Source organism: Pelophylax lessonae (assembly GCF_965119305.1).
Source record: "Pelophylax lessonae genome assembly, chromosome: 3".
In the NCBI taxonomy this organism is placed as follows: domain Eukaryota; kingdom Metazoa; phylum Chordata; class Amphibia; order Anura; family Ranidae; genus Pelophylax; species Pelophylax lessonae.
The window spans coordinates 610,711,851-610,735,641 of record NC_138770.1 but is presented as its reverse complement, the minus strand read 5'-3'; the positions used below and the strand labels follow the sequence as shown (position 1 = coordinate 610,735,641).

The following is a 23,791-nucleotide window of genomic DNA, read 5'->3' as shown; positions in this document are numbered from 1 at the left end:
TGAAACCCTTTTAGCCCAAATATAAAAATAGAACATAACACACCCAGAGTTAACAGTTTCTAATTTTTTTTGCCATTTAAATATATTCTATTTATGGCAGATTCTTCATTTTTTTTTCTTTTAATCTCCTTGGAGCTATGGTCTGGCATACTATGCATAAAAAAAATGCATATTTTGATAGCTGTATTGCATAAACAACACTCCTTTCTTCAGTCCATGAACCCGCACAGACCCATGATCACCATGGATTTTTTTTTTTCTCAAAAACTTTTAGCCTTGGCTTTTTTTTTTGGCCAAGGTGACAAAGGGGCATCCAAAGACATAAAAATTTCAAGCTTCTCCGACTCAAGATCTAACCCTCCGTCTTAAAAAATACTTTTATCCGGATGAGTTGATTTTCTTTTTTCTTTTAATCTTGAAGCTTTATTGATAAAATGTTTTTGTTACACCACAGTCTCTACACCGATTAACTTTGGCGTAAGAATCCGTGGTGTGATACCATTATTTAAGTCTTCTTCAAACTCCAATAACTGGCCCATGAAGTTTAGATTGGGGGATATGATTGGTCTTTTTCCTTTAACAAATTTGTAGGCATCGGTCATGGTCATCCGTGTGTGCTTCATCAGGTAGGCTATCACGATGGTGGCCGAGCGTGAGACTCCTGCCTGACAGTGGATGAGCAGGCCTTTCCCACATTGGTGAGCTTCCTCTGGAAGATAAGAAAAAAAATATGGTGAGATGAAAGAGTTAAAACAACCTGCAGCATATAAAAAAGCCCCAATTTTTAATGTTTTGGGTAGACTCAGGATTAGTAAATATGTCTGTCAACATCTTATTGCTGTTCCTAATACCACTTGGAAAATGTCCCTTTGCATTCTGTCCTTGTGAAATCAGAACAAGAAATGATGGGAGTGGTTGTCACTGAGATGGTGGGCTTTCCTATTTTACGAAAAAAAAAAGAGGGTTTTGTTGCAGCCCACTGGAGAGGTTTCACTTCACTTCCTGTCAGGGAAATCTCCCCACTGAGGGCATAGGCCCTAAAAAACAAACCTAACAGGGGGTTTTAACCCTCCCAACTCAAAATCAAATACTAAAATGTTGGCAAATAGAAGAAGATAACTGGTGTGATTGGGGACTACTAGGGTGACAGCATCCCAGAAATGGTCTATCCAATAAAGTGTAGGTGTAAGAGACTTTCCCGGAACCAAATCTAATTCAAAAACAAAAAAAAAATTTATAGAAACAATTTATTACATCTTAATTACAAAACATAAAAGCATATCTCAAAAATACACTGTAGACTTAGACCATTAGGGAACGAAGCCTAGGTTTACATCATGTAATAGACAGACATCTACATCTTCCCTTGTGTTGGATTGTTGCGGCCGGCCATGCTCTTGGATGGACCCATTTTGGGCTGTGGTTCAAATGTCCTATCTGCCCTCTGGATCTCTGCATTAATAGTTGTTCCCTGTTCCCTTTTTACCATGGGATCACATCTCCACAATACCAGGCTTATTGATTTTTAACTTTTTTTTCTGTAGGCTTGCATCTGCTAAACTCTCTACGAGTTTCCAGGTGTATTTATGTCCCTGATGAAGAGTGATACTTGGAGCAACTTCTGCATCAAGACTGCTACACCTAAACCTATGGGAGTATATATGGTGTTTTGTTCCCTAAGCCTACAGTGTAATAAAGATGCAATGCATTGTTTTTATATATTTTTTTGTTTTTGAATTATATTTGGTGACAGGAAAGTCCCTTTCACTCATGATACAATTTGTTGGTTTTGAATGCCGTGTGCATGTCCAGTGTTAAATGCTGGAGACTGTGTTTCCTTAACTCAATGCGAAAAAGAGCAAATCAATCAGCGCAACCAAAAAATAAGTATAAGTGAAATCGTGTGTGCTCAGCGATCAAAATAAAGTTGCCAGCTAACAGCAAATAAGTGAAATCACATCACTCAATAGTATAAAATGAATAACAAAATACATGCTGCACAACTTAACAAATCATTATCCACTATAAAAAAAAAACCGTGCTCTAGAAAGCAATATACGACAATATATCGCTACAGCTTATCAATATTAGTTAACAACCTCATAATACATTTAGAAAGATTAAAAATATTTAAAACATGATTAATACAGCCACAGTGGTGGCTCTATTATTCATTGATTGGACTTATTAAATATTTTTTATCATTTTGGGTTGATATATATTTAAGTATTTGTTGTACTAGCTAAATGTATTATGAGGTTGTTAACTAATATAGATAAGCTGTAGTGATATATACTGTATGAATTGTCATATATTGCTTTCCAGAGCACAGTTTTTATTGTACGGTGGATATTTATATTGATTTGTGCTGCACGTCTTTTGTTATTCATTTAACATCTTTTTTCACCCTAAATAACCATGTGACTATTCAACTTCAATCACTTAAGTGTCGGTTCACACTATGGCGATCCGACTTCGGGGGCGACCTGTGAAGTCGCGTGCACCGCGACTTCGGCGCGACTTGCACGGACTTCACATAATTGAAGTCAATGCAAGTCGCTCCGATGTCGCCCCGAAGTAGTACAGGAACTATTTTCTAAGTCGGAGCGACTTGAGTCGCTCCTATTAGAACGGTTCCCGTAGCACAGAATGAACCGCGACTTGTCAGGCTGACCAGTCGCCTGACAAGTCACGGTAGTGTGAACCGGGACTAAGTGCCGGTTCACACTTGTGCGATGCGGGAACGCTGCGAATATGCAGCGTGTTCCCGCATCGCATCCACACATCTGGCAGTTCACACTGCCATATGCGATACGCAGGGGGTGTCAATTAAATGTTAACGACACTCCCAGTTTGATCGCATATCGCAGTGCGATCTGACAGTTTGCACAGGATCGGATCGCACAAGTGTGAACCACTGTGCGATCCAATCCTGATGCGGCTGAAAAAAAGGGTCCTGTGCGCGTTTGGTGCGGATACAGTGCGAATTCAGCCATACAAAGTGTATGGCTGAATTTGCATCCGCACAGGAGATCGCATGTAATGAAGGAGCAGTGCGCTCCGAATTACATGCGATCTCGCAAGCCGCACAAATGTGAACCGGCACTAAGTCTACTGAATAAATAATAAATAAATTGCAAAAAATAGAAACAAATAAAATGAATCATGCCATGAAAATATTTAGTTAGTCAATACACTAAATGGCCAAAAGTATGTGCACACCCCTGAAGATAATTGAGGTCAGATGTTTCCAGTGATGGGTACTGGTAACTCTACAGCATACAAAGACATTTTAGACATGCTTTTTTTTTTTTTTTTTTTACTAGTTTGGAGAAGACCCTTTTCTATTCTATCATGACTGTGCTCCTGTGCACAAAGCCAGCCCCACAAAGACATGGTTGAGTAAGTTTGAAGTGGAGTAACTTGAGTGTCCTTCACAAAGTTCTGACCTCAACCCTACTAAATACCTTAGAGATGGATTGGAATTGTGAGCCAGGTCTTCTCAATATCAGTACCTGAGTTCACTTATCCATTGTTTGCTGAATGGGTACAAATTTCCATAGCCACATTCCAGATTCTTGTGAAGAGCCTTATCAGAAAAGCGGAGGCTGTTTTGGCCACAAGGAGTGGGAGGGTTGCAGCTCATACAGATGTGGTGATCCGATGTCCAAAAGAGTTTGCCCATTTTTCAAAGTGTTCATTTTGGAAAAAAATCTAATTTCTTTAAAACTGATTTAACTGAAGTTAGGTTTAAAAAAAGGCAAGAGGCTTACCTATGAACTCAAACGCCTCTTCGAAGTACTGCCTGAGATTCTGCTTGTTGCTGTCTGTTGCTGGGAGACGCTTGTAGTTAAAGATCCCCTTTTCATAGTGGTAAAGAGGAAGGTGAGTGGTTACGTTGACGATATACCCTATGTTCATTCTCTGCATCTTCTCCAAGTCCTGGGCATCGTGCTCATTGCCCAAGAAGAGAAAAGGGAGGATGGGGGTCAGTTCTGCGTTCTCTATATCTGGAGTGCTAGGGACGGACTGAGGTAGTGTGATGGTCACCGCTGAGGCCCCGCCCCCATCTGGGCAATCTTGGAGTTGGAGGGAATTATCACACAAGTTTTCGTGGTTCTGTTTAAAACTGCTGAGCCCACCTGAAATACAAAAAAAAGAAAATGTAGCTCAGCTTCTGGTGGTTTGGACATCTAAATAAATAAATACAAAATGATATCCAAGATTTTTGTTAATGAATAGTTAGAATTGCTACAATAATACTGGAGCTGAGCCACCAGTGCATGCAAGTTTTTAAAGGACAACTATAAATTATGATATCTTATTCTCTCTACAAAGCACAGAAACTGCACCATAAAGAAAAATATGAAAATATTTGTTTAACAGCCAACAATTCAATTAAACAATGCACAAATTATAAAAAAAAATCCTGGTTGAGGACATCTCTGCAGCAAAACACTACCCTAAACCATAAAACCAATTAAAAACAGATCCTAAATGAAATTCATAAAAACCTTATATTCAACAATATAGAGTAATCCTATATATAAGTAAAAAATTAAGTAGATATTATTAAGGGAATTTAAAATAGTTGGACACATTATGGTTGGTCACAGGGACCACAATCACATATTATTTTATATATTAAAAAAACACCCCCTAGGTGTGAACACCAGATTGCAAAGAATCCCTAAAGGAAAAATTACAAAAACATTTACTTACCTATTCTGCTCCCAATACCGTCCAGTCCCACACTGAGCTGTCAGCGGCGCCTTCAGCGTGGATGCGGGTGCAGGAGAGGCATCCGACAACGGAAGCCCCATAGTAAGTCTATGGGTGATGTCACTTCCCACTTATTTCATAGCCTTTGTCAGTCCTCTCGTGCACACAGCTTCCATCGCTGGAGACCGGACCAGATCGGGTGCACAATAGGCAAGTACAGTGATTTTTGCTGTAAAGGGTTAGATAGATTAGGTTTAGAATGCGGCACAGAGCAGGTTTAGTGTTAGTTAGGATTTGCCTGGACTTTACCCTTAAAAAACGGAAATAAACTGTAAGCCCCTGTTCACATTGGCCCAATTTGACATGTCAAATCGCATGCCAAATCGAAACCTGATGCGGGCAACAGTACTATCCCAATCGGTGCAACGCTGACTTTGCGGCGCCGCACCAATTTACAAAAGTAGTTTCTGCACTACTTTTGGCGACTTCGAGGGGGGATTTCAATAGTCAACTGTGTATGAACCAGCACAGATTTCATTCAAATCAGGCCCGAACTCACAATGAAATGTGGGTTTGAAATCGGCTAAGGGGGATTTACTCAAACTGGGGAGTGCAAAATCTGGTGCAGCTGTGCTTAGAAACCAATCAGCTTCCAGGTTGTCAAAGCTTAATTGAAAAAAGATAAAGCCCCTTTCACACGGGCTTTCAGATACGGTCCGCCTCTCAGTTTTTTAGGCGGACCTGATCGGACGCTCCATGCTCCCCTATGGAGCAGCGGATGTCAGCGGAGACATCTCCACTGACATCCGCTGCTCTCTGATCCGATCCTGTCCGTGAAATCCAGACGGATGGAAACCCTATTTTCCATCCGTCTAGAGGATCAGACTCAAAAAGATCTGATGAAAACGGAGAGGTGGTCCGTTTTCATTTGATCTCCCATAGAGGTGAGCGGGCCCAAAAGAAGTTATTTGGGTGACAGGCGTCCTGCAATTCTGTTTGCGCGATTTTACCGCGATTTGTCGAGTGACAACCGCGGCAAAATTACGCCGCATTTGGGGCGCCATTGCAAGACACAGGAATCACATGGGAGTCCTGTGAGTTGCAATGATTCGGGATCGCGGGCAGAATTGTGACGATTCTGTCCGCGATCTGAGATGCCAATATGTGAACGGAGCCTAAATATCGCTTTAGTGTTGATTGTGAGTGTTTAGTTCCGGATTAGGACTAAGTCCGGATTCACACATATGCAATGCGGGAACCCTGCTAATCCACTGCGGGTTCCCGCATCGCATTCAACTCGCAGGCAGTTCAGACTGCCATATGCAAATCGCTGGAGGTGTCAAAACAGAGTTAACGACACCCCCAGATCAGTTCACATATCGCAGTGTGAAGTGTCAATTCGGACACGAATCGGATCGCATAGGTGTGAACAATGCGACCTGATTCTGGTGCGGACCCAAAAAAGGGTCCTGTGCGAGTTGTGTCCGAATGTGATGCAAATTCAGCCATACAATCTGTGCACTCCGTATCACATGCAATGTCTGTCATCGCATATGTGTGAACCGGCGCTCAATAGGGGCTTAAAAAAAATGCCGCTTTTACAGCCATTTGTCTTTTTTTTCCAGCCTGTAAAAGCACCTCTATGATAGCCTATGTGTCTATGTAAACACAGGCGTTTAACGGCATATTCGAAGAGAAGCGTTTACAGGCTGAAAAACGCAGAAAAACGGTTGGCGTACCTAAATGTGTGTAAATGCACCTAAACCCTAGGTGTGCTTAGACATGGAGATTGGGTGGAATGTAATTATCTATCCAAAAAAAGTACCGGCACAATCCCCTATAAATAAAATGCCAAAAGTAAACCAAGTCTCACAGGTAAAGCCCTGTAGACGAGGAGAATAGGGATTTTAGTGTGCCCAAAGGCTAGCAGTTAAAGAAAATATGAATTTTAAAAAAGGGTATAAATTTTATTAAAGATAAGATAATAAAAACAGCATAAGAAAATACAATATGTAGAAGGTGTATTAGAGCACATCATACAATGCAATGGATCGACGCGTTTCACCCATGCTTAGGGCTTCTTCAGGATCCAGATGTATAGCAAGTTTTCTCAAAAAGTATATATATATATATATATATATATATACCCTCAATAAAGATATTAGGCTAAAATTCATCGGCCAGAACCTATAAAAGGTGAACTCAAAAGTATGCGGAGCATATACACAGGAGGAAGGAACTCACAGGCCCCCAAACAATCCAACCATATGTGCAAAAACCACAGGGTTCAAAAAAACATATGGCTACCAAATAGCATTTATGGTTCAAAGCTAGATGTCCAATAAAGAGAAAATATTAATATCATTGTAGGGAGAGAGTCACACTGTTCAGCGTCCATGCTGACAGTAAGCTGGCCGAGGGTGTGCTTAGACGTGTTAATGCATTTCAATGGGCAGAACAGATTCATATTGGAATCCATTAACGCTCAAACACTTGCTGCGCCTAAATGCATGTGCAGTACATGACTTTAGGTGTGTTTTTTGAACAGATTTGAACCAATTCTGGTGTTCAGAGGCTTGTGTGTATGAGGACTAAAAATGCTTCTAACCATTACTCACGCCATCCAAAAGTAAAAGAAACATTTTGGCCAATGAGTATGTGAATATAATATAATGCTGCACCCGGGTATAGGAGAAAAGAAGAGCAGCCATTCTTTTTGATCATTAGGGGGCACCGGGCACCCATCCGATAGGTGAAATCAGAGATGTAGCAATGGTGGTTTGTTAGAGTTTGCTGTTGGGCTCGTCTCCATGGACTAGTCATTGATTTGTGTGCTGTGGTTTTAAAGCTGAGAGACTGACATATGAACGGCGGCACACACAGGTCAACAGTAATAATGACAGCACGTTGCTAAGAGAACAATATAAGTGAATCACCAGCAACCTGAACAATAATAAAAGATATGACAAACATTTGGGAATTTTGCCAAGCGTGGAGACCCCGAGCGATCTGTGCGCACTGTATAAAATAAGGACAGCGGAAACAGTTACAATGATTTTGTGCCCCGTACCATTTTCTGAACCGGGAGAAAAAATTTTCATGTAAAGAAAGCAAAAAAAAAAGTTCAATAAAAATTGAAAAGGAACAAATCTAAGAATGACTTAGGGATCTCTTTATAAAAAAAATTGCTGTGTTACTGTCTCAAACATTCTCAAAGCCGTCACAAATAATCGGCACAATTTGCCTAGTACACCAATCAGCCATAACATTATGACCACTGACAGGTAAAAGGAATATCTCCTTACAATGGCATCTGAAAATTGGTGGGATATATTAGGCGGATCTGATCGAATGCTCCATGTACCTCTATGGAGCAGCAGATGTCAGTGGAGACATCTCCGCTGACACCCGCTGCTATCCAATCCGATCCTGTCCGTGAAATCCAGACGGATGGAAACCCTATTTCCCATCCGTCTGGAGGATCGGATTGGATAGGATCGGATGAAAAAACGGACAGGCGGTCCATTTTCATCCGATCTCCCATAGAAGAGAGCGGGGATCTGACAGCTCCGTCTCTGCAAAATAAGCGGAGATGGAGCAGTCATCCGCCTGCTCAGCAGGGAGCCTATTAGAGCCTCTGGCTCTAATCACGTGCTTCAGAAAAAAAAAAAAAACATTGAACTCCATGCGTCCGGCGCCCTGCATGTAGATTAGAGGGCCGGACGCATTGATAGCCGCCCCCAACGCACCAGCCGCCACTGGTGGAATGCATTTCCTACTGCGCATGCATGAGTCACTTTCTGAACACAGGTCCCAGAAGGCAGTGGCGTGAAGGAGGAGCACACGATGCAATCGTGGAAATGACGTACGACATAGGATGGAAGTCCAGAAGAAAAAGAGCAGAAAAGGTACTATATATATATATATATATATATATATATATATATATATATATATATATATATATATATATATATATATATATATATATATATATATATATATATACACACACACACACACAGTGCCTTGCGAAAGTATTCGGCCCCCTTGAACTTTTCGACCTTTTGCCACATTTCAGGCTTCAAACATAAAGATATAAAACTGTAATTTTTTGTGAAGAATCAAAACAAGTGGGACACAATCATGAAGTGGAACACAATTTATTGGCTTTTTCAAACTTTGTTAACAAATAAAAAACTGAAAAATTGGGCGTGCAAAATTATTCAGCCCCTTTACTTTCAGTGCAGCAAACTCTCTCCAGAAGTTCAGTGAGGATCTCTGAATGATCCAATGTTGACCTAAATGACTAATGATGATAAATAGAATCCACCTGTGTGTAATCAAGTCTCCGTATAAATGCACCTTAAGGCTCCTTTCACACACTCTGTCCGTTGGACGGAGTCCGTTTTTCTCAGCGGGGGATCGAGCCGCCGATAGGGTTTCCATCCGTCCAGATTTGACGGATCGGGTCGGATGTCAGCGGACATGTCTCCGCTGACATCCGATGCCCCATAGGAATGCATGGGGGGACCGGTCAGATCCGCCAAAAAAACGGACAGGCGGATCTGAACTGTCCGCCTGTGTGAAAGGGGCCTAACTGTGATAGTCTCAGAGGTCCGTTTAAAGCGCAGAGAGCATCATGAAGAACAAGAAACACACCAGGCAGGTCCGAGATACTGTTGTAAAGCCGGATTTGGATACAAAAAGATTTCCCAAGCTTTAAACATCCCAAGGAGCACTGTGCAAGCGATAATATTGAAATGGAAGGAGTATCAGACCACTGCAAATCTACGAAGACCTGGCCGTCCCTCTAAACTTTCAGCTCATACAAGGTGAAGACTGATCAGAGATGCAGCCAAGAGGCCCATGATCACTCTGGATGAACTGCAGAGATTTACAGCTGAGGTGGGAGACTCTGTCCATAGGAAAACAATCAGTCGTATACTGAACAAATCTGGCCTTTATGGAAGAGTGGCAAGAAGAAAGCCATTTCTTAAAGATATCCATAAAAAGTGTCGTTTAAAGTTTGCCACAAGCCACCTGGGAGACACCAAACATGTGGAAGAAGGTGCTCTGGTCAGATGAAACCAAAATCGAACTTTTTGGCAACAATGCAAAACGTTATGTTTGGCGTAAAAGCAACACAGCTCATCACCCTGAACACACCATCCCCACTGTCAAACATGGTGGTGGCAGCATCATGGTTTGGGCCTGCTTTTCTTCAGCAGGGACAGGGAAGATGGTTAAAATTGAGGGGTAGATGGATGGAGCCAAATACAGGACCATTCTGGAAGAAAACCTGATGGAGTCTGCAAAAGACCTGAGACTGGGACGGAGATTTGTCTTCCAACAAGACAATGATCCAAAACATAAAGCAAAATCTACAATAGAATGGTTCACAAATAAACATATCCAGGTGTTAGAATGGCCAAGTCAAAGTCCAGACCTGAATCCAATCGAGAATCTGTGGAAAGAACTGAAAACTGCTGTTCACAAACGCTCTCCAACCAACCTCACTGAGCTCGATCTGTTTTGCAAGGAGGAATGGGCAAAAATTTCAGTCTCCCGATGTGCAAAACTGATAGAGACATACCCCAAGCGACTTACAGCTGTAATCGCAGCAAAAGGTGGCGCTACAAAGTATTAACTTAAGGGGGCTGAATAATTTTGCACGCCCAATTTTTCAGTTTTTTATTTGTTAAAAAAGTTTGAAATATCCAATAAATTTCGTTCCAATTCATGATTGTGTCCCACTTGTTGATTCTTCACAAAAAATTTGTTTTATATCTTTATGTTTGAAGCCTGAAATGTGGCAAAAGGTCGAAAAGTTCAAGGGGGCCGAATACTTTTGCAAAGCACTGTATATATTTATACATCCAATTTAAGACAGAGTTGTCTTTTTGCCTGGAACACATACTGGAGGAGAATTTTGTTTAGCGTCATATTACTCCCATCTGAAGGCTGCTAGAATATCGCTGCACAAAGAACAACTACATTGTATTCACTTTTATTTATTATTTTTTTTTTACTATGACATCATCTTCAGGATTCCCACCTGCCCTGACACCATGGCAACCATACAAGAGGGGAGTGACATCATCTGGCATGACATCAGTGCTGGGAGCGCATACAATACAAAGATCTCCTCAGTTCAGTGCTTATGGTGGAGGCGAAGTTCTGGAGAAGGGATGATGTAATGTGAACAGGTGGCGGGGATTTTATTTACCCATCTGAAAAAAAAAAAAGAGAAGGAAATAACAATGATAGCGCTTCTTCCCCATCGTAAAACGCTTTTATGATGCCACATGGAGGGGGGAGAGCCCGACTTCCAGAATTCATTAACCAGTTGTTTTAAAAGTGAAGAGGGACAGTTTGTGCGGTATAAGGTGTATCTGTGAGTACAGGTAGGTCCGGGGTTCACAGACTTATACTCAGGAGGAGAAACACATTTCATGTCATAATCAATTTTCTTAAAGTGGTATTAAACCCCAAATCAAAAATGTAATATATTGCAAATTACAAATCATTAGATGTGGACGGTGGCTGCATTTTGTTTTCTTTTTTAGCCCACTGATGCAGTGTGCGATTCGCAGCGATTCCTGCGCGTTTCATGCACTGCATCGCAACAGCACTCCTTTTATGCTAACCACTGCATTTCGCAAGACACAGTGCGATTGGCTGAATCAGATCACATAGGTGTGAACATCCATGTGATTCAATTCCGATGCAAAAAAAAAAGACGCCTTCACTTTTCGTGCGGGTACAGTGTGATTAGAGCCATACAAAATGAATGGCTCCAATCAAGAGTCGCATGTGATTTTAAAAGGAATGCTGTGTGATTCCTGTCCGCATCACATGCAGTTTCCCGCACCATTCCTGTGTGAACCTGGACTTAGCCCTCGTTCACACTGGAGTGACATGCCATGCGAATTGACAGGTCAAATCGCATGACAAGCCACACCCTATTGTCGCCAAATCGCACTGTTAAAATCATCGCGGTGCTATATTTGAGGTGCCGCATCCATTTAAAAAAGTAGTTCCTGCACTACTTTTGGCAATTTCGGGAGCAACTTGCATAGACATGGATGCTTGAAGCCACACAGATGTCTTCCAAGTCCCACCCGAAGTCGTACTGACATGCGGCTTTGAAATTGTGCGATTTCAGATGAAGCCGCACAATTTCAATGTGAACAAGGGCTTAGGCTTTTCCCCTCTGTTTTCACCTGGTGATCTTGGCAGTAACACACCTCCTGTATTAGAGTGGCCCCACTCTGGATGAAGGAGCACAGGGGGCAAAGCAGACAGCAGCACTGGCAGTCTGGGGGGAGGGGAGTGTCAGATGTACTAGCAGATTTAGATACACTAACAAAGTGAAGCCAATCCTCAGTTAACAGTTTATAGGCGGTTACAGCTACAGTTTTGTTCCTTTTAGGATAAAGGTTTTATATAGATACAGCTGATCATTGTAACATAGAAAAGTGACAGCAGAAAAAAGACCACATGGTCCATCGAGTCAGACATTTTTTTAATTTTTTTTATTTATACACGTTTTTGTATTTTTTTTTACTTTTTTTGTATACAGATCTATGTTTGTCCCATGCATGTTCACTTACTGTTGACTGACTCACTACCTCTGCTGGAAGTTTGTTCCAAGCATCAACTGACCTTTCGGTAGAATATGACTTTCTAAAGGCTCGTACACACTAGAAGAAAATCCGGCAAACATTTTCCTCCAAAGTTTTTTCGATTTTTGTATAGTGTGTACAAAATTTTCTACAGACGATTCAGAATGTTCGTACAAAAATTCTGGAAGGGACAAACTCCAAAATCGTGCTCATACGGGAAAAAACAAACGATTTTCCATTTTGTGTACCGTTTTGTACGATTTGTGTACAAGAAAAATCAGAAAAGAAAGACTGCGCATGATTAGAAACAATAAACAACAAAAAAAAGCCTTTGTCGTATGAGGCTCCATTCACACCTGGGCATTTTTGAGCGTTTTTCAGCTCCAAAAATGCTAAAAAAAAAGTTCCAAAACGCCAAGCAAGTAAAACCCCATTAATTTAAATGGCCCCCGTTCACATCTGAACGCCTGAAGCAAAACGCCTTTAGCTGAAAAAAGTACACAAGCTTCTTTTTGGGCTGATTACCAGCGATTTTGATAGATGTCAATGCCTGCCTCCAAAAACGCCTGAAAATCGCGGTAAAATCGCAGTAAAAACCGCACGAAAATGCTACGCTCAAGTGTGAATGCAGCCTGAGAATTCTCGTCCAAATTTTCACACTAAAATTTTTTTATCGGTTTCCGATATGCTGTGAAACAATGAGGGAAATCGGACAATAGTTCGCCCTATTTAATTATAGTGTGTACCCCACTTAAAGCTGGCCATGCACTAGCTAAAAAATCGGGCAAACTCATTTTCGAAAAAGAAAAATTGGGCGCGTGAGCAGATGATCGTGCCATCATGTAATGACCGAATTTTGAACAATAAATCGTTCAATAGACATAAATGAATCAGATTTTCATTCAGTTTGTCACATATACCGAGTGCAAACAGTTCAGCCAAGAACACATTAACCTTTCAATTTATCGTGCGGTCGGCGGATTTTCAAAACTGTTCCTTCGATTTTTCGGCTCTGAAAAGTTAAAAACAATTTTCTATTTGTGCCCATTAAAGTGGAAGTATCGTCGCTTATTTACCTTTTACCTACAGGTAAGCCTAAAATAAGACTTACCTGTAGGTAAAATTAATATCTCCTAAATCTGCACGGTTTAGGAGATATTCGCCCTGCATGCAGCCGCTGAAAGCAGCGGCGCATGCGCTCTGAAGGTCCACTGGACCTTCAGAGCTCCTTGCCGGAAAGTGACGTCATCGCGGCTCCGGCCACTCACAGCGCCGGAGCCACCGAACCCAGAAGAGACGCCGAAGGAACATGACAGCTCCCTCAGCGGTATCCGGGCGACCGTGTTGGGGCTTCGTTCTAAGCTAAGTATTTCATAATGAGCTAGTATGTGATGCATACTAGCTCATAATGCCTTTGTCCTGCAGGGGTTTTTTTTGTTTTCAGTGAGGATACAACCGCTTTAACTGGACGAAAAACTAACGATTGGACAAAATGACAAATTTTCGAACGATCTTTCGGCTAGTTTATGGCCAGCTTAAGATTCGTTGTGAACTTTCCTCCTGCTAGTTTGAGGTCATGTCCCCAAGATCTTGATCTTGACTTCATAATAAAAATACTGCCCCCCCTCCTGTCAGTGGTAAATGGTTTGTCTCATCCCAGTCTCTGCTACATCCGCAGGACAGCTTCATGGCAGGATCACTCGGTGAAAATAAAGGAAAAAAACTAACTGGTAAGCTGCAATAAAATAAGTGCATTTAATACTGCTTTAACCAATTGCTGACCAGCAGCTTAACTTTTCCTGCTGGCCGGGGGATCTTCAGGGTTTACAGGCGTTATTTCTATATATAATAATTGAATTTTGTGGCTCTCCTTTAAATCCATAAGGGAGCGGTCTATTGTCTGCCGCAGGAGGGAGGACAAGGCTTCTCTGTTGGTTTGTGTACACAGAACAAGTTCCTTCTGATGGGGTTAGATCATGTATTTATATAGAAACACAACACCCTGGCAAGTAGAAACACTATTACATTACACTGTAGACTTGACAGATGGCAGATTATCGATGGGAATGTTGAAAGCTCTACAACAGACACCAACATGATGACAATATCCGAGTCCATTACCCCTGATGACAACCTATTCCCCCCCAATACTCTTCTAGTATACACAGGAGAGCAGGGATCAATTATTTACCCACTTCAGCTCCGGAAGATTTTACCCCTCTTCATGACCAGACCATAAGTTGCTATTCGGCACTGCGCTACTTTAACTGGCGATTGCGCGGTCATGCAATGATGTACACAAACGTATAATTTTTTTTTTTTTTTTTAACACAAATAGAGCTTTATTTTGGTGGTATTTGATCGCCACTGGGTTTTTTTAAATTTTTTTGCACTATAAATAAAAAAAGACTAAGGGTCCTTTCACACGGGCGGTCCATATGCCCGTTTTTCCTCCCATCCGTTTGCGGATTAAAAACGGACACGGAAATGTATGTCTATGGGATTGCGGACGTTAGCGGATGACGATCTGCTGACATCCGTTTTGTGTCCATCCCGTTCAGTTCAATTTTTTGGAGACGGAAGAGGACCCAATTTTTCTTCCGTTTAAAAAACGGAACAGACGCAAAAACGGATTTCAGTGGTGTCATCCGCTAACGTCCGCAATCCCATAGACATACATTATGTCCGTTATTCATCGGATGGATGAAAAACGGACATACAGAACAGACCCTACTGAAGTGTCATCCGTGTCCGTTTAAAAAAAAAAAGTCACTGAGCGGAACAAAAAACGCAGCTGACCGACCGTGTAAAAGGACCCTAACATTTTTGAACAATTTTTTTTTTTACTTTATGCTATAAAACATACAGTATACAATAAAAAAAGAAAAACAGCCAAAATGTATTCTGCTGCATTCTGCTACATGTTTTTGATTTAATAAAATCCCAATAACTGCAATATACCCCACAACATCACCGCTCTGTTGGAGAGGATGCAACAAGACGGGAACCCTACGCCACATTTGGTGGGACTGTCCTATCATCAAAAACTACAGGCAAGAAATATCTACCCTCATCTCTACCATATGCAACATCTCCCTCCCTGTAACCCCCACTGGATTTTTTTTTTTGGGACTATCAATCCCTACTTGGCCTGGACACTCCAAAGTTTTGGCAACTCACAGACTGATAGCCGACAGCTTAGCCCTGGTGAAACAATGGAAGTCACCACACCCTCCTACAATCTTGGACACCATTCGACTGCTGAACAACCACTTCCAAGTGGAGTTCTTTCGCCAAAGCCAAACTGACCACTTCATCCTACAAAAACTTGGTAGCATGGATCGCCGAACAAAAGTTCAGCCCTCTAAGATGTGGGCTATGGTCAGCTTTCTTCCCCACCAAAATCTTCGTCATGGATCACCGAACAAAAGTTCAGCCCTCTAAGATGTGGGCTATGGTCAGCTTTCTTCCCCACCAAAATCTTCGTCATGGATCGCCGAACAAAAGTTCAGCCCTCTAAGATGTGGGCTATGGTCAGCTTTCTTCCCACCAAAATCTTCGTCATGGATCACCGAAAAGAAGTTCAGCCCTCTAAGATGTGGGCAATGGTCAGCTTTCTTCCCACCAAAATCTTCGTCATGGATCACCGAACAGAAGTTCAGCCCTCTAAGATGTGGGCTATGGTCAGCTTTCTTCCCCACCAAAATCTTCGTTATGGATCACCGAACAAAAGTTCAGCCCTCTAAGATGTGGGCTACGGTCAGCTTTCTTCCCCACCAAAATCTTCGTCATGGATCACCGAACAAAAGTTCAGCCCTCTAAGATGTGGGCTATGCTCAGCTTTCTTCCCCACCAAAATCTTCGTCATGGATCGCCGAACAAAAGTTCAGCCCTCTAAGATGTGGGCTATGGTCAGCTTTCTTCCCACCAAAATCTTCGTCATGGATCACCGAACAGAAGTTCAGCCCTCTAAGATGTGGGCAATGGTCAGCTTTCTTCCCACCAAAATCTTCGTCATGGATCACCGAACAGAAGTTCAGCCCTCTAAGATGTGGGCTATGGTCAGCTTTCTTCCCCACCAAAATCTTCATCATGGATCACCGAACAGAAGTTCAGCCCTCTAAGATGTGGGCTATGGTCAGCTTTCTTCCCCACCAAAATCTTCATCATGGATCGCTGAACAGAAGTTCAACCCTCTAAAATGTGGGCTATGGTCAGCTTTCTTCCCCACCAAAATCTTCGTCATGGATCGCAGAATAGAAGTTCAACCCTCTAAGATGTGGGCTTTGGTCAGCTTTCTTTCCCACAAAAATCTTCATCATGGATCACCGAACAAAAGTTCAGCCCTCTAAGATGTGGGCTATGGTCAGCTTTCTTCCCCACCAAAATCTTCGTCATGGATCGCCGAATAGAAGTTCAACCCTCTAAGATGTGGGCTATGGTCAGCTTTCTTCCCCACCAAAATCTTCGTCTCTCCAGTTCTGCTCCTTCTTTAGTGGTATATCCAACATCATAACCCTACTACTTACTACAACCCTTTCTACAACCCTTACCTCCCAGCCAATCCAGTATGTACCTCATGGAAAATTGATACCTAACCCAACCAGTTTATTTCTTATGCCATTGCTTTTATTTTCATTGTTAAAGGAGATGTACAGCCAAAGCTCGTTTGCTGCACTTCTCCTTTGGATCACAGGAGTGCAGTTCGTTCTGCACTCCTGTAACCCGTTTTCAGAAGAGAGAGGTCTGAAGTCAGGCTCTCTGCTGACATCACAGATGTTGGTCCAGGCACCGCGTCATCATGACAATGGAGCCGGGATCTGCCAGGTGCCTGGACCGACACCCAGCTCAGCCTCTCAGCGAGCCGCTGAGAGCCTGAGCCGGCCGCTCCCACCCCCTCCACAGCCCAGCGCTCCAATGAGCGAGGAGGGAACAGAGCAGAGATAGGTGACTGACAGTCAACAGCTCTCTGCTTGGGGAGCTGTCAGAACCGAGCGATCAGTGGTGTTTGATTGCTCGGTTCTCAGTGTAGAGGTGCCGGTGGGACAGATGCTGCATCCACCTAGGTAAGTATACAGTAAATTCAGGGACTTTCGGGGACTCTGATGCACAGGGCAGGTGGCTCTGATTGCTGCCTGACACCCGCGATCGCTCCCCACTGAGAGAGAAGAACGGTCGGCTGTTGTAAACACAGTTTACTGTTCTTCTCTCTGAAATGATCACAGAGCTCCTGTGATCCTTCTATATAGGAACACATGTCTCTATGATCATTTCACAAGTCCCTCCCCCATACAGTTAAAATCACTCCCCTAGGGTCACATTCAACCCCTTGATCACCCACAGTGTTAACCCCTTCCCTGCCAGTGTCATTATTACAGTAACAGTGCATATTTTTAGCACTGATTACTGTAGTAATGTCACCGGTCCCCCCAAAAGTGTCAAAAATGTCAGTTAGGGGTCCAATCTGTCCGCAGCAATGTCGCAGTCCCGCAAAAAATTGCAGATCGCCGCTATTACTAGTAAAAAAAAAATAACAATAAAAATGACAGAAATCTTTCCCGTAGTTAGTAAACGCGATAACTTTTGCGCAAACCAATCAAAATACGCTTATTGCGATTTTTTTTTTACCAAAAAAATTGGCCTAAAATGTTAAAACATTTTGATTTTTAATTTTTTTTGGGAATGTTATATAGCAGAATGTGAAAAATATTGTTTTTTTTTTTTTTTTTTTCAGAATTGTCGCTCTTTTTTTGTTTATAGTGCAAAAAATAAAAAAATTGCACAGGTGATCAAAAACCACCAAAGGAAAGCTCTATTTGTGGGAAAAAAGGACATTAATTTTATTTGGGTACAGCGTTGCACGACTGCACAATTGTCCGTTAAAGTAACGTTGTGCCGAATCGTAAAAAACGGCCTGGTCATTAAGGGGTCAAATTCTTCCGGTCCAGAAGTGGTTAAAATGCACCTATGATAAAAATGATAGACCCTTCATATCTTTGTAAGTGGGCAAACCTACAAAATCTGCAGGGAATTAAATCATTATTTTCCCCACTGTAGCTGATGACTTTTTGACATCAATGTACATTCTGTCATTATGTGAGACCTGACTATACGGATGGAGTGCGGGGGGGGGGGGGGGGGGGCTTTTGTATTGTGTCGCTGTATATGCGACTAAAGTTATTTTTGGACCATGTGGTGTGTTTGTAGAACAAATAAGCACCTGACTCCAGCAAGCTGATTGGACGGAGTAAACTCCCAGCCTATTGGCTAAGGGAAAATGATGGTTCAGTTATCTGGAGACATCTATGTTGTCCTTTGATTAATACTCTCATGTGACTTCTCAGTTCCTGGATCCTGTAGCAAATATTTAATATATACACAAACCCAGAACAACAAGCCAGTCAACGCTTCAATGATGTTATGACCGCTGCCAGAACCAGCTGCAAGGCAGGTGTATGAGAAAGTAAAAGTAGAACTCCAGCCAAACAGCTAAATACATGAGTCATGTACCGTACCTGTCAAAGGATCTGCAATTGTGTCCAGCCAGTTCTGTGATTTACACAGCCCTGCAAAGCTGCATAGCCAGGAATTTGACACCAATATTTCCTGGTTAACCACTTCATTTCTTGTATCTGTGCACTCTTCATGGACCAGAGAAACTTTACATTTCCACTATGTTCCTGTTCTATTCTGTGATGTAAAGGGCACAGGGAAATAAAGGGGATTGCACTGTAATGTAAAAGGGGGGCTGTGATGTTAAGGGGACTGCACTGTAAAGGTGGACTGTGATGGGGGTGGGAGTCTTTGATGTAAAGGGGCACTGTGAAAAAAAGAGAACTGCACTGTAAAGGTGCACTGTAATGATTACAGTGCCCCTTTACAGTGCAGTCTCCTTCATATCACAGCGCCCCTTTACATCATAGACTTCCCCCTCCCCATCATAGTGCCCCTTTACAGTGCAGTCTCCTTCATATCACAGTGCCCCTTTACATCATAGACTTCCCCCTCCCCATCATAGTGGCCCTTTACAGTGCAGTCTCCTTCATATCACAGTGCCCCTTTACATCATAGACTTCCCCCTCCCCATCATAGTGCCCCTTTACAGTTCAGTCTCCTTCATATCACAGTGCCCCTTTACATCATAGACTTCCCCCCTCCCCATCATAGTGCCCCTTTACAGTGCAGTCTCCTTCATATCACAGTGCCCCTTTACATCATAGACCCCCTCCCCATCACAGTGCCCCTTTACAGTGCAGTCTCCTTCATATCACAGTGCCCCTTTACATCATAGACTTCCCCCTCCCCATCATAGTGCCCCTTTACAGTGCAGTCTCCTTCATATCACAGTGCCCCTTTACATCATAGACTTCCCCCTCCCCATCATAGTGCCCCTTGCAGTGCAGTCTCCTTCATATCACAGTGCCCCTTTACATCATAGACTTCCCCCTCCCCATCATAGTGGCCCTTTACAGTGCAGTCTCCTTCATATCACAGTGCCCCTTTACATCATAGACTTCCCCCTCCCCATCATAGTGCCCCTTTACAGTGCAGTCTCCTTCATATCACAGTGCCCCTTTACATCATAGACTTCCCCCCTCCCCATCATAGTGCCCCTTTACAGTGCAGTCTCCTTCATATCACAGTGCCCCTTTACATCATAGACCCCCTCGCCATCACAGTGCCCCTTTACAGTGCAGTCTCCTTCATATCACAGTGCCCCTTTACATCATAGACTTCCCCCTCCCCATCATAGTGGCCCTTTACAGTGCAGTCTCCTTCATATCACAGTGCCCCTTTACATCATAGACATCCCCCTCCCCATCATAGTGCCCCTTTACAGTGCAGTCTCCTTCATATCACAGTGCCCCTTTACATCATAGACTTCCCCCTCCCCATCATAGTGCCCCTTTACAGTGCAGTCTCCTTCATATCACAGTGCCCCTTTACATCATAGACTTCCCCCCTCCCCATCATAGTGCCCCTTTACAGTGCAGTCTCCTTCATATCACAGTGCCCCTTTACATCATAGACCCCCTCCCCATCACAGTGCCCCTTTACAGTGCAGTCTCCTTCATATCACAGTGCCCCTTTACATCATAGACTTCCCCCTCCCCATCATAGTGGCCCTTTACAGTGCAGTCTCCTTCATATCACAGTGCCCCTTTACATCATAGACATCCCCCTCCCCATCATAGTGCCCCTTTACAGTGCAGTCTCCTTCATATCACAGTGCCCCTTTACATCATAGACATCCCCCTCCCCATCATAGTGCCCCTTTACAGTGCAGTCTCCTTCATATCACAGTGCCCCTTTACATCATAGACTTCCCCCTCCCCATCATAGTGCCCCTTGCAGTGCAGTCTCCTTCATATCACAGTGCCCCTTTACATCATAGACTTCCCCCTCCCCATCATAGTGGCCCTTTACAGTGCAGTCTCCTTCATATCACAGTGCCCCTTTACATCATAGACTTCCCCCTCCCCATCATAGTGCCCCTTTACAGTGCAGTCTCCTTCATATCACAGTGCCCCTTTACATCATAGACTTCCCCCTCCCCATCACAGTGCCCCTTTACAGTGCAGTCTCCTTCATATCACAGTGCCCCTTTACATCATAGACTTCCCCCTCCCCATCATAGTGCCCCTTTACAGTGCAGTCTCCTTCATATCACAGTGCCCCTTTACATCATAGACTTCCCCCTCCCCATCATAGTGCCCCTTTACAGTGCAGTCTCCTTCATATCACAGTGCCCCTTTACATCATAGACTTCCCCCCTCCCCATCATAGTGCCCCTTTACAGTGCAGTCTCCTTCATATCACAGTGCCCCTTTACATCATAGACCCCCTCGCCATCACAGTGCCCCTTTACAGTGCAGTCTCCTTCATATCACAGTGCCCCTTTACATCATAGACTTCCCCCTCCCCATCATAGTGGCCCTTTACAGTGCAGTCTCCTTCATATCACAGTGCCCCTTTACATCATAGACATCCCCCTCCCCATCATAGTGCCCCTTTACAGTGCAGTCTCCTTCATATCACAGTGCCCCTTTACATCATAGACTTCCCCCTCCCCATCATAGTGCCCCTTTACAGTGCAGTCTCCTTCATATCACAGTGCCCCTTTACATCATAGACTTCCCCCCTCCCCATCATAGTGCCCCTTTACAGTGCAGTCTCCTTCATATCACAGTGCCCCTTTACATCATAGACCCCCTCCCCATCACAGTGCCCCTTTACAGTGCAGTCTCCTTCATATCACAGTGCCCCTTTACATCATAGACTTCCCCCTCCCCATCATAGTGGCCCTTTACAGTGCAGTCTCCTTCATATCACAGTGCCCCTTTACATCATAGACATCCCCCTCCCCATCATAGTGCCCCTTTACAGTGCAGTCTCCTTCATATCACAGTGCCCCTTTACATCATAGACATCCCCCTCCCCATCATAGTGCCCCTTTACAGTGCAGTCTCCTTCATATCACAGTGCCCCTTTACATCATAGACTTCCCCCTCCCCATCATAGTGCCCCTTGCAGTGCAGTCTCCTTCATATCACAGTGCCCCTTTACATCATAGACTTCCCCCTCCCCATCATAGTGGCCCTTTACAGTGCAGTCTCCTTCATATCACAGTGCCCCTTTACATCATAGACTTCCCCCTCCCCATCATAGTGCCCCTTTACAGTGCAGTCTCCTTCATATCACAGTGCCCCTTTACATCATAGACTTCCCCCTCCCCATCACAGTGCCCCTTTACATCATAGACTTCCCCCTCCCCATCACAGTGCCCCTTGCAGTTATGCTCCCTGTGTCCTCTCCAGAATCTCCCACCACAATGACAATGTCATCCTATCAGCAGGGCATGGGGCGGGAGGAGCTGCAGATACAGACGAAGGGTGGGAGCTGCTCACCTTATCCTATTAACAAGTGGGTGATTACCCGCATGGTAAAGCGGAGTTCCACTCATTTTTGTATTTATTAAAAGTCAGCAGCTACAAAAAGTGTATCTGCTGACTTTTAATAAACACTCACCTGTCCCATGATCCAACGATGCGCCCGAAGCCTCGATCCTCTCCCTCTCCTCTCGGCGGCGCCAGCATCTCTAGTGTGGGCATCCGGCTGTGACAGCTTGCGGCTTCACAGCTGGGTGCGTACTGCGCATGTGCGAGTCGTGCTGCGCATTGTGAATGGACGGGCAATCTTCTGGGATCTCTGACGTGTCCCAGAAGATTGCAGGGAGGGAGGGGGAGAGGAAAACTTCCGCTGGAGCCGCCTAGGTGGCTCGAGTGAAAGTGAGAGTGGGTACCTGTCAAATCTAGGCACTGCCCCCCGGCTGAAATTGCATCGCATTCTCATCAAAATGGTGCAGGGTCCTTTTTTTGATCCCCACTGGAATCGGATTGCATGGATTTTTTTCCATTTTACAGTTTGCACTGCGTTCTGCAAACTGATTTGGGGGTGTGATTAACTTTACATTGACACCCGCAGCGGTTCGCAGAGAGCAGTGTGAACTGCCTGTGTGTCAGATGTGATGCGTGAACCCGCACAGGAATCGCTGTGGTTCCCGCATCGCATAAGTGTGAACCCAGTCTAAAACAGAAACGCATGGCAAAACATTTATTTATACATATATTTTAAATTATATAAATATTTTTTTTTCTTTTTTAATAGGTGATCCGACCTCTGTTCTCAGCGGCATACGTTACTTAGAGAGCTAGGGGGTGGAGACTCTGGAGGGGGGGGGGGGTGTCAAAAGGAGGCAAATAAACAGTAGTATACTAGTATTCCAGTGAAGATCCTTCCGGGGGGGGGGGGGGGGTGTCAGCACAAGTCTGACCAGTGAATTGCAGGCAGGTCGTGCTGCCAAGTACAAAAACTGACCACGTTGGGATAGATGAGCTCTCATGCTTAGTGTGGTCAGTTTGATATAGGAAAGCAGAGGGACTGGCAGGATCACCAGGGATTTCACACAAAAGAAGCGATAGAAAGAGAACAGGATCATTAATCATACAAGTACAGGGTACAAGAGACACAGGGATATGAAATGTTGGGGTCACACAATAACGCACATCTGCTGGTGTGAATAGACCATGCAGACTCTCGCACCGAATGCAGGATATATAAACACACTGACATCACACGCTGCCTGTTTTCCAGTCTGTGTTTGTAGTGATAACAGTGACGTGGACTGAGTCAACACACTTCCCCAATAATCCTTTCATTTATGCCATGGCCACAAAGTCAATAGTTTAGCAGAAGATTAGCTTTTTTTTCTCAGTAAATGGAAACTGAGCCTCGAAAAATCTCTTCTCCATGGCCGATCCTGCAAGGCCTTCTTCTTCATGGGAGACATGAGCTGAATAGAGAAGACAAACAGACGATAACGTGGAGGATTACAATAGCGCTGCGCATAAAATGCAACGGCTGTGCGCCTTTCCACAATA

The 23,791-nt window shown here is 43.6% G+C and overlaps 1 protein-coding gene across 1 annotated transcript in view; it reads right to left on the bottom strand.

The window, feature by feature from the left end:
• Nucleotides 1–231: 231 nt before the first annotated feature.
• Nucleotides 232–23,791, bottom strand: part of DUSP10 (dual specificity phosphatase 10) — a 96,498-nt gene continuing 72,938 nt past the window's right edge. Inside the window, exons 3-4 of the mRNA XM_082251363.1 lie at nt 3,774–4,142; nt 232–709 (exon numbers count right to left, since the gene is read on the bottom strand). Of these exons, the coding sequence (XP_082107489.1) occupies nt 444–709; nt 3,774–4,142 (635 nt within the window). The 3' untranslated portion in view covers nt 232–443. The remainder of the gene's footprint in view (nt 710–3,773; nt 4,143–23,791) is intronic.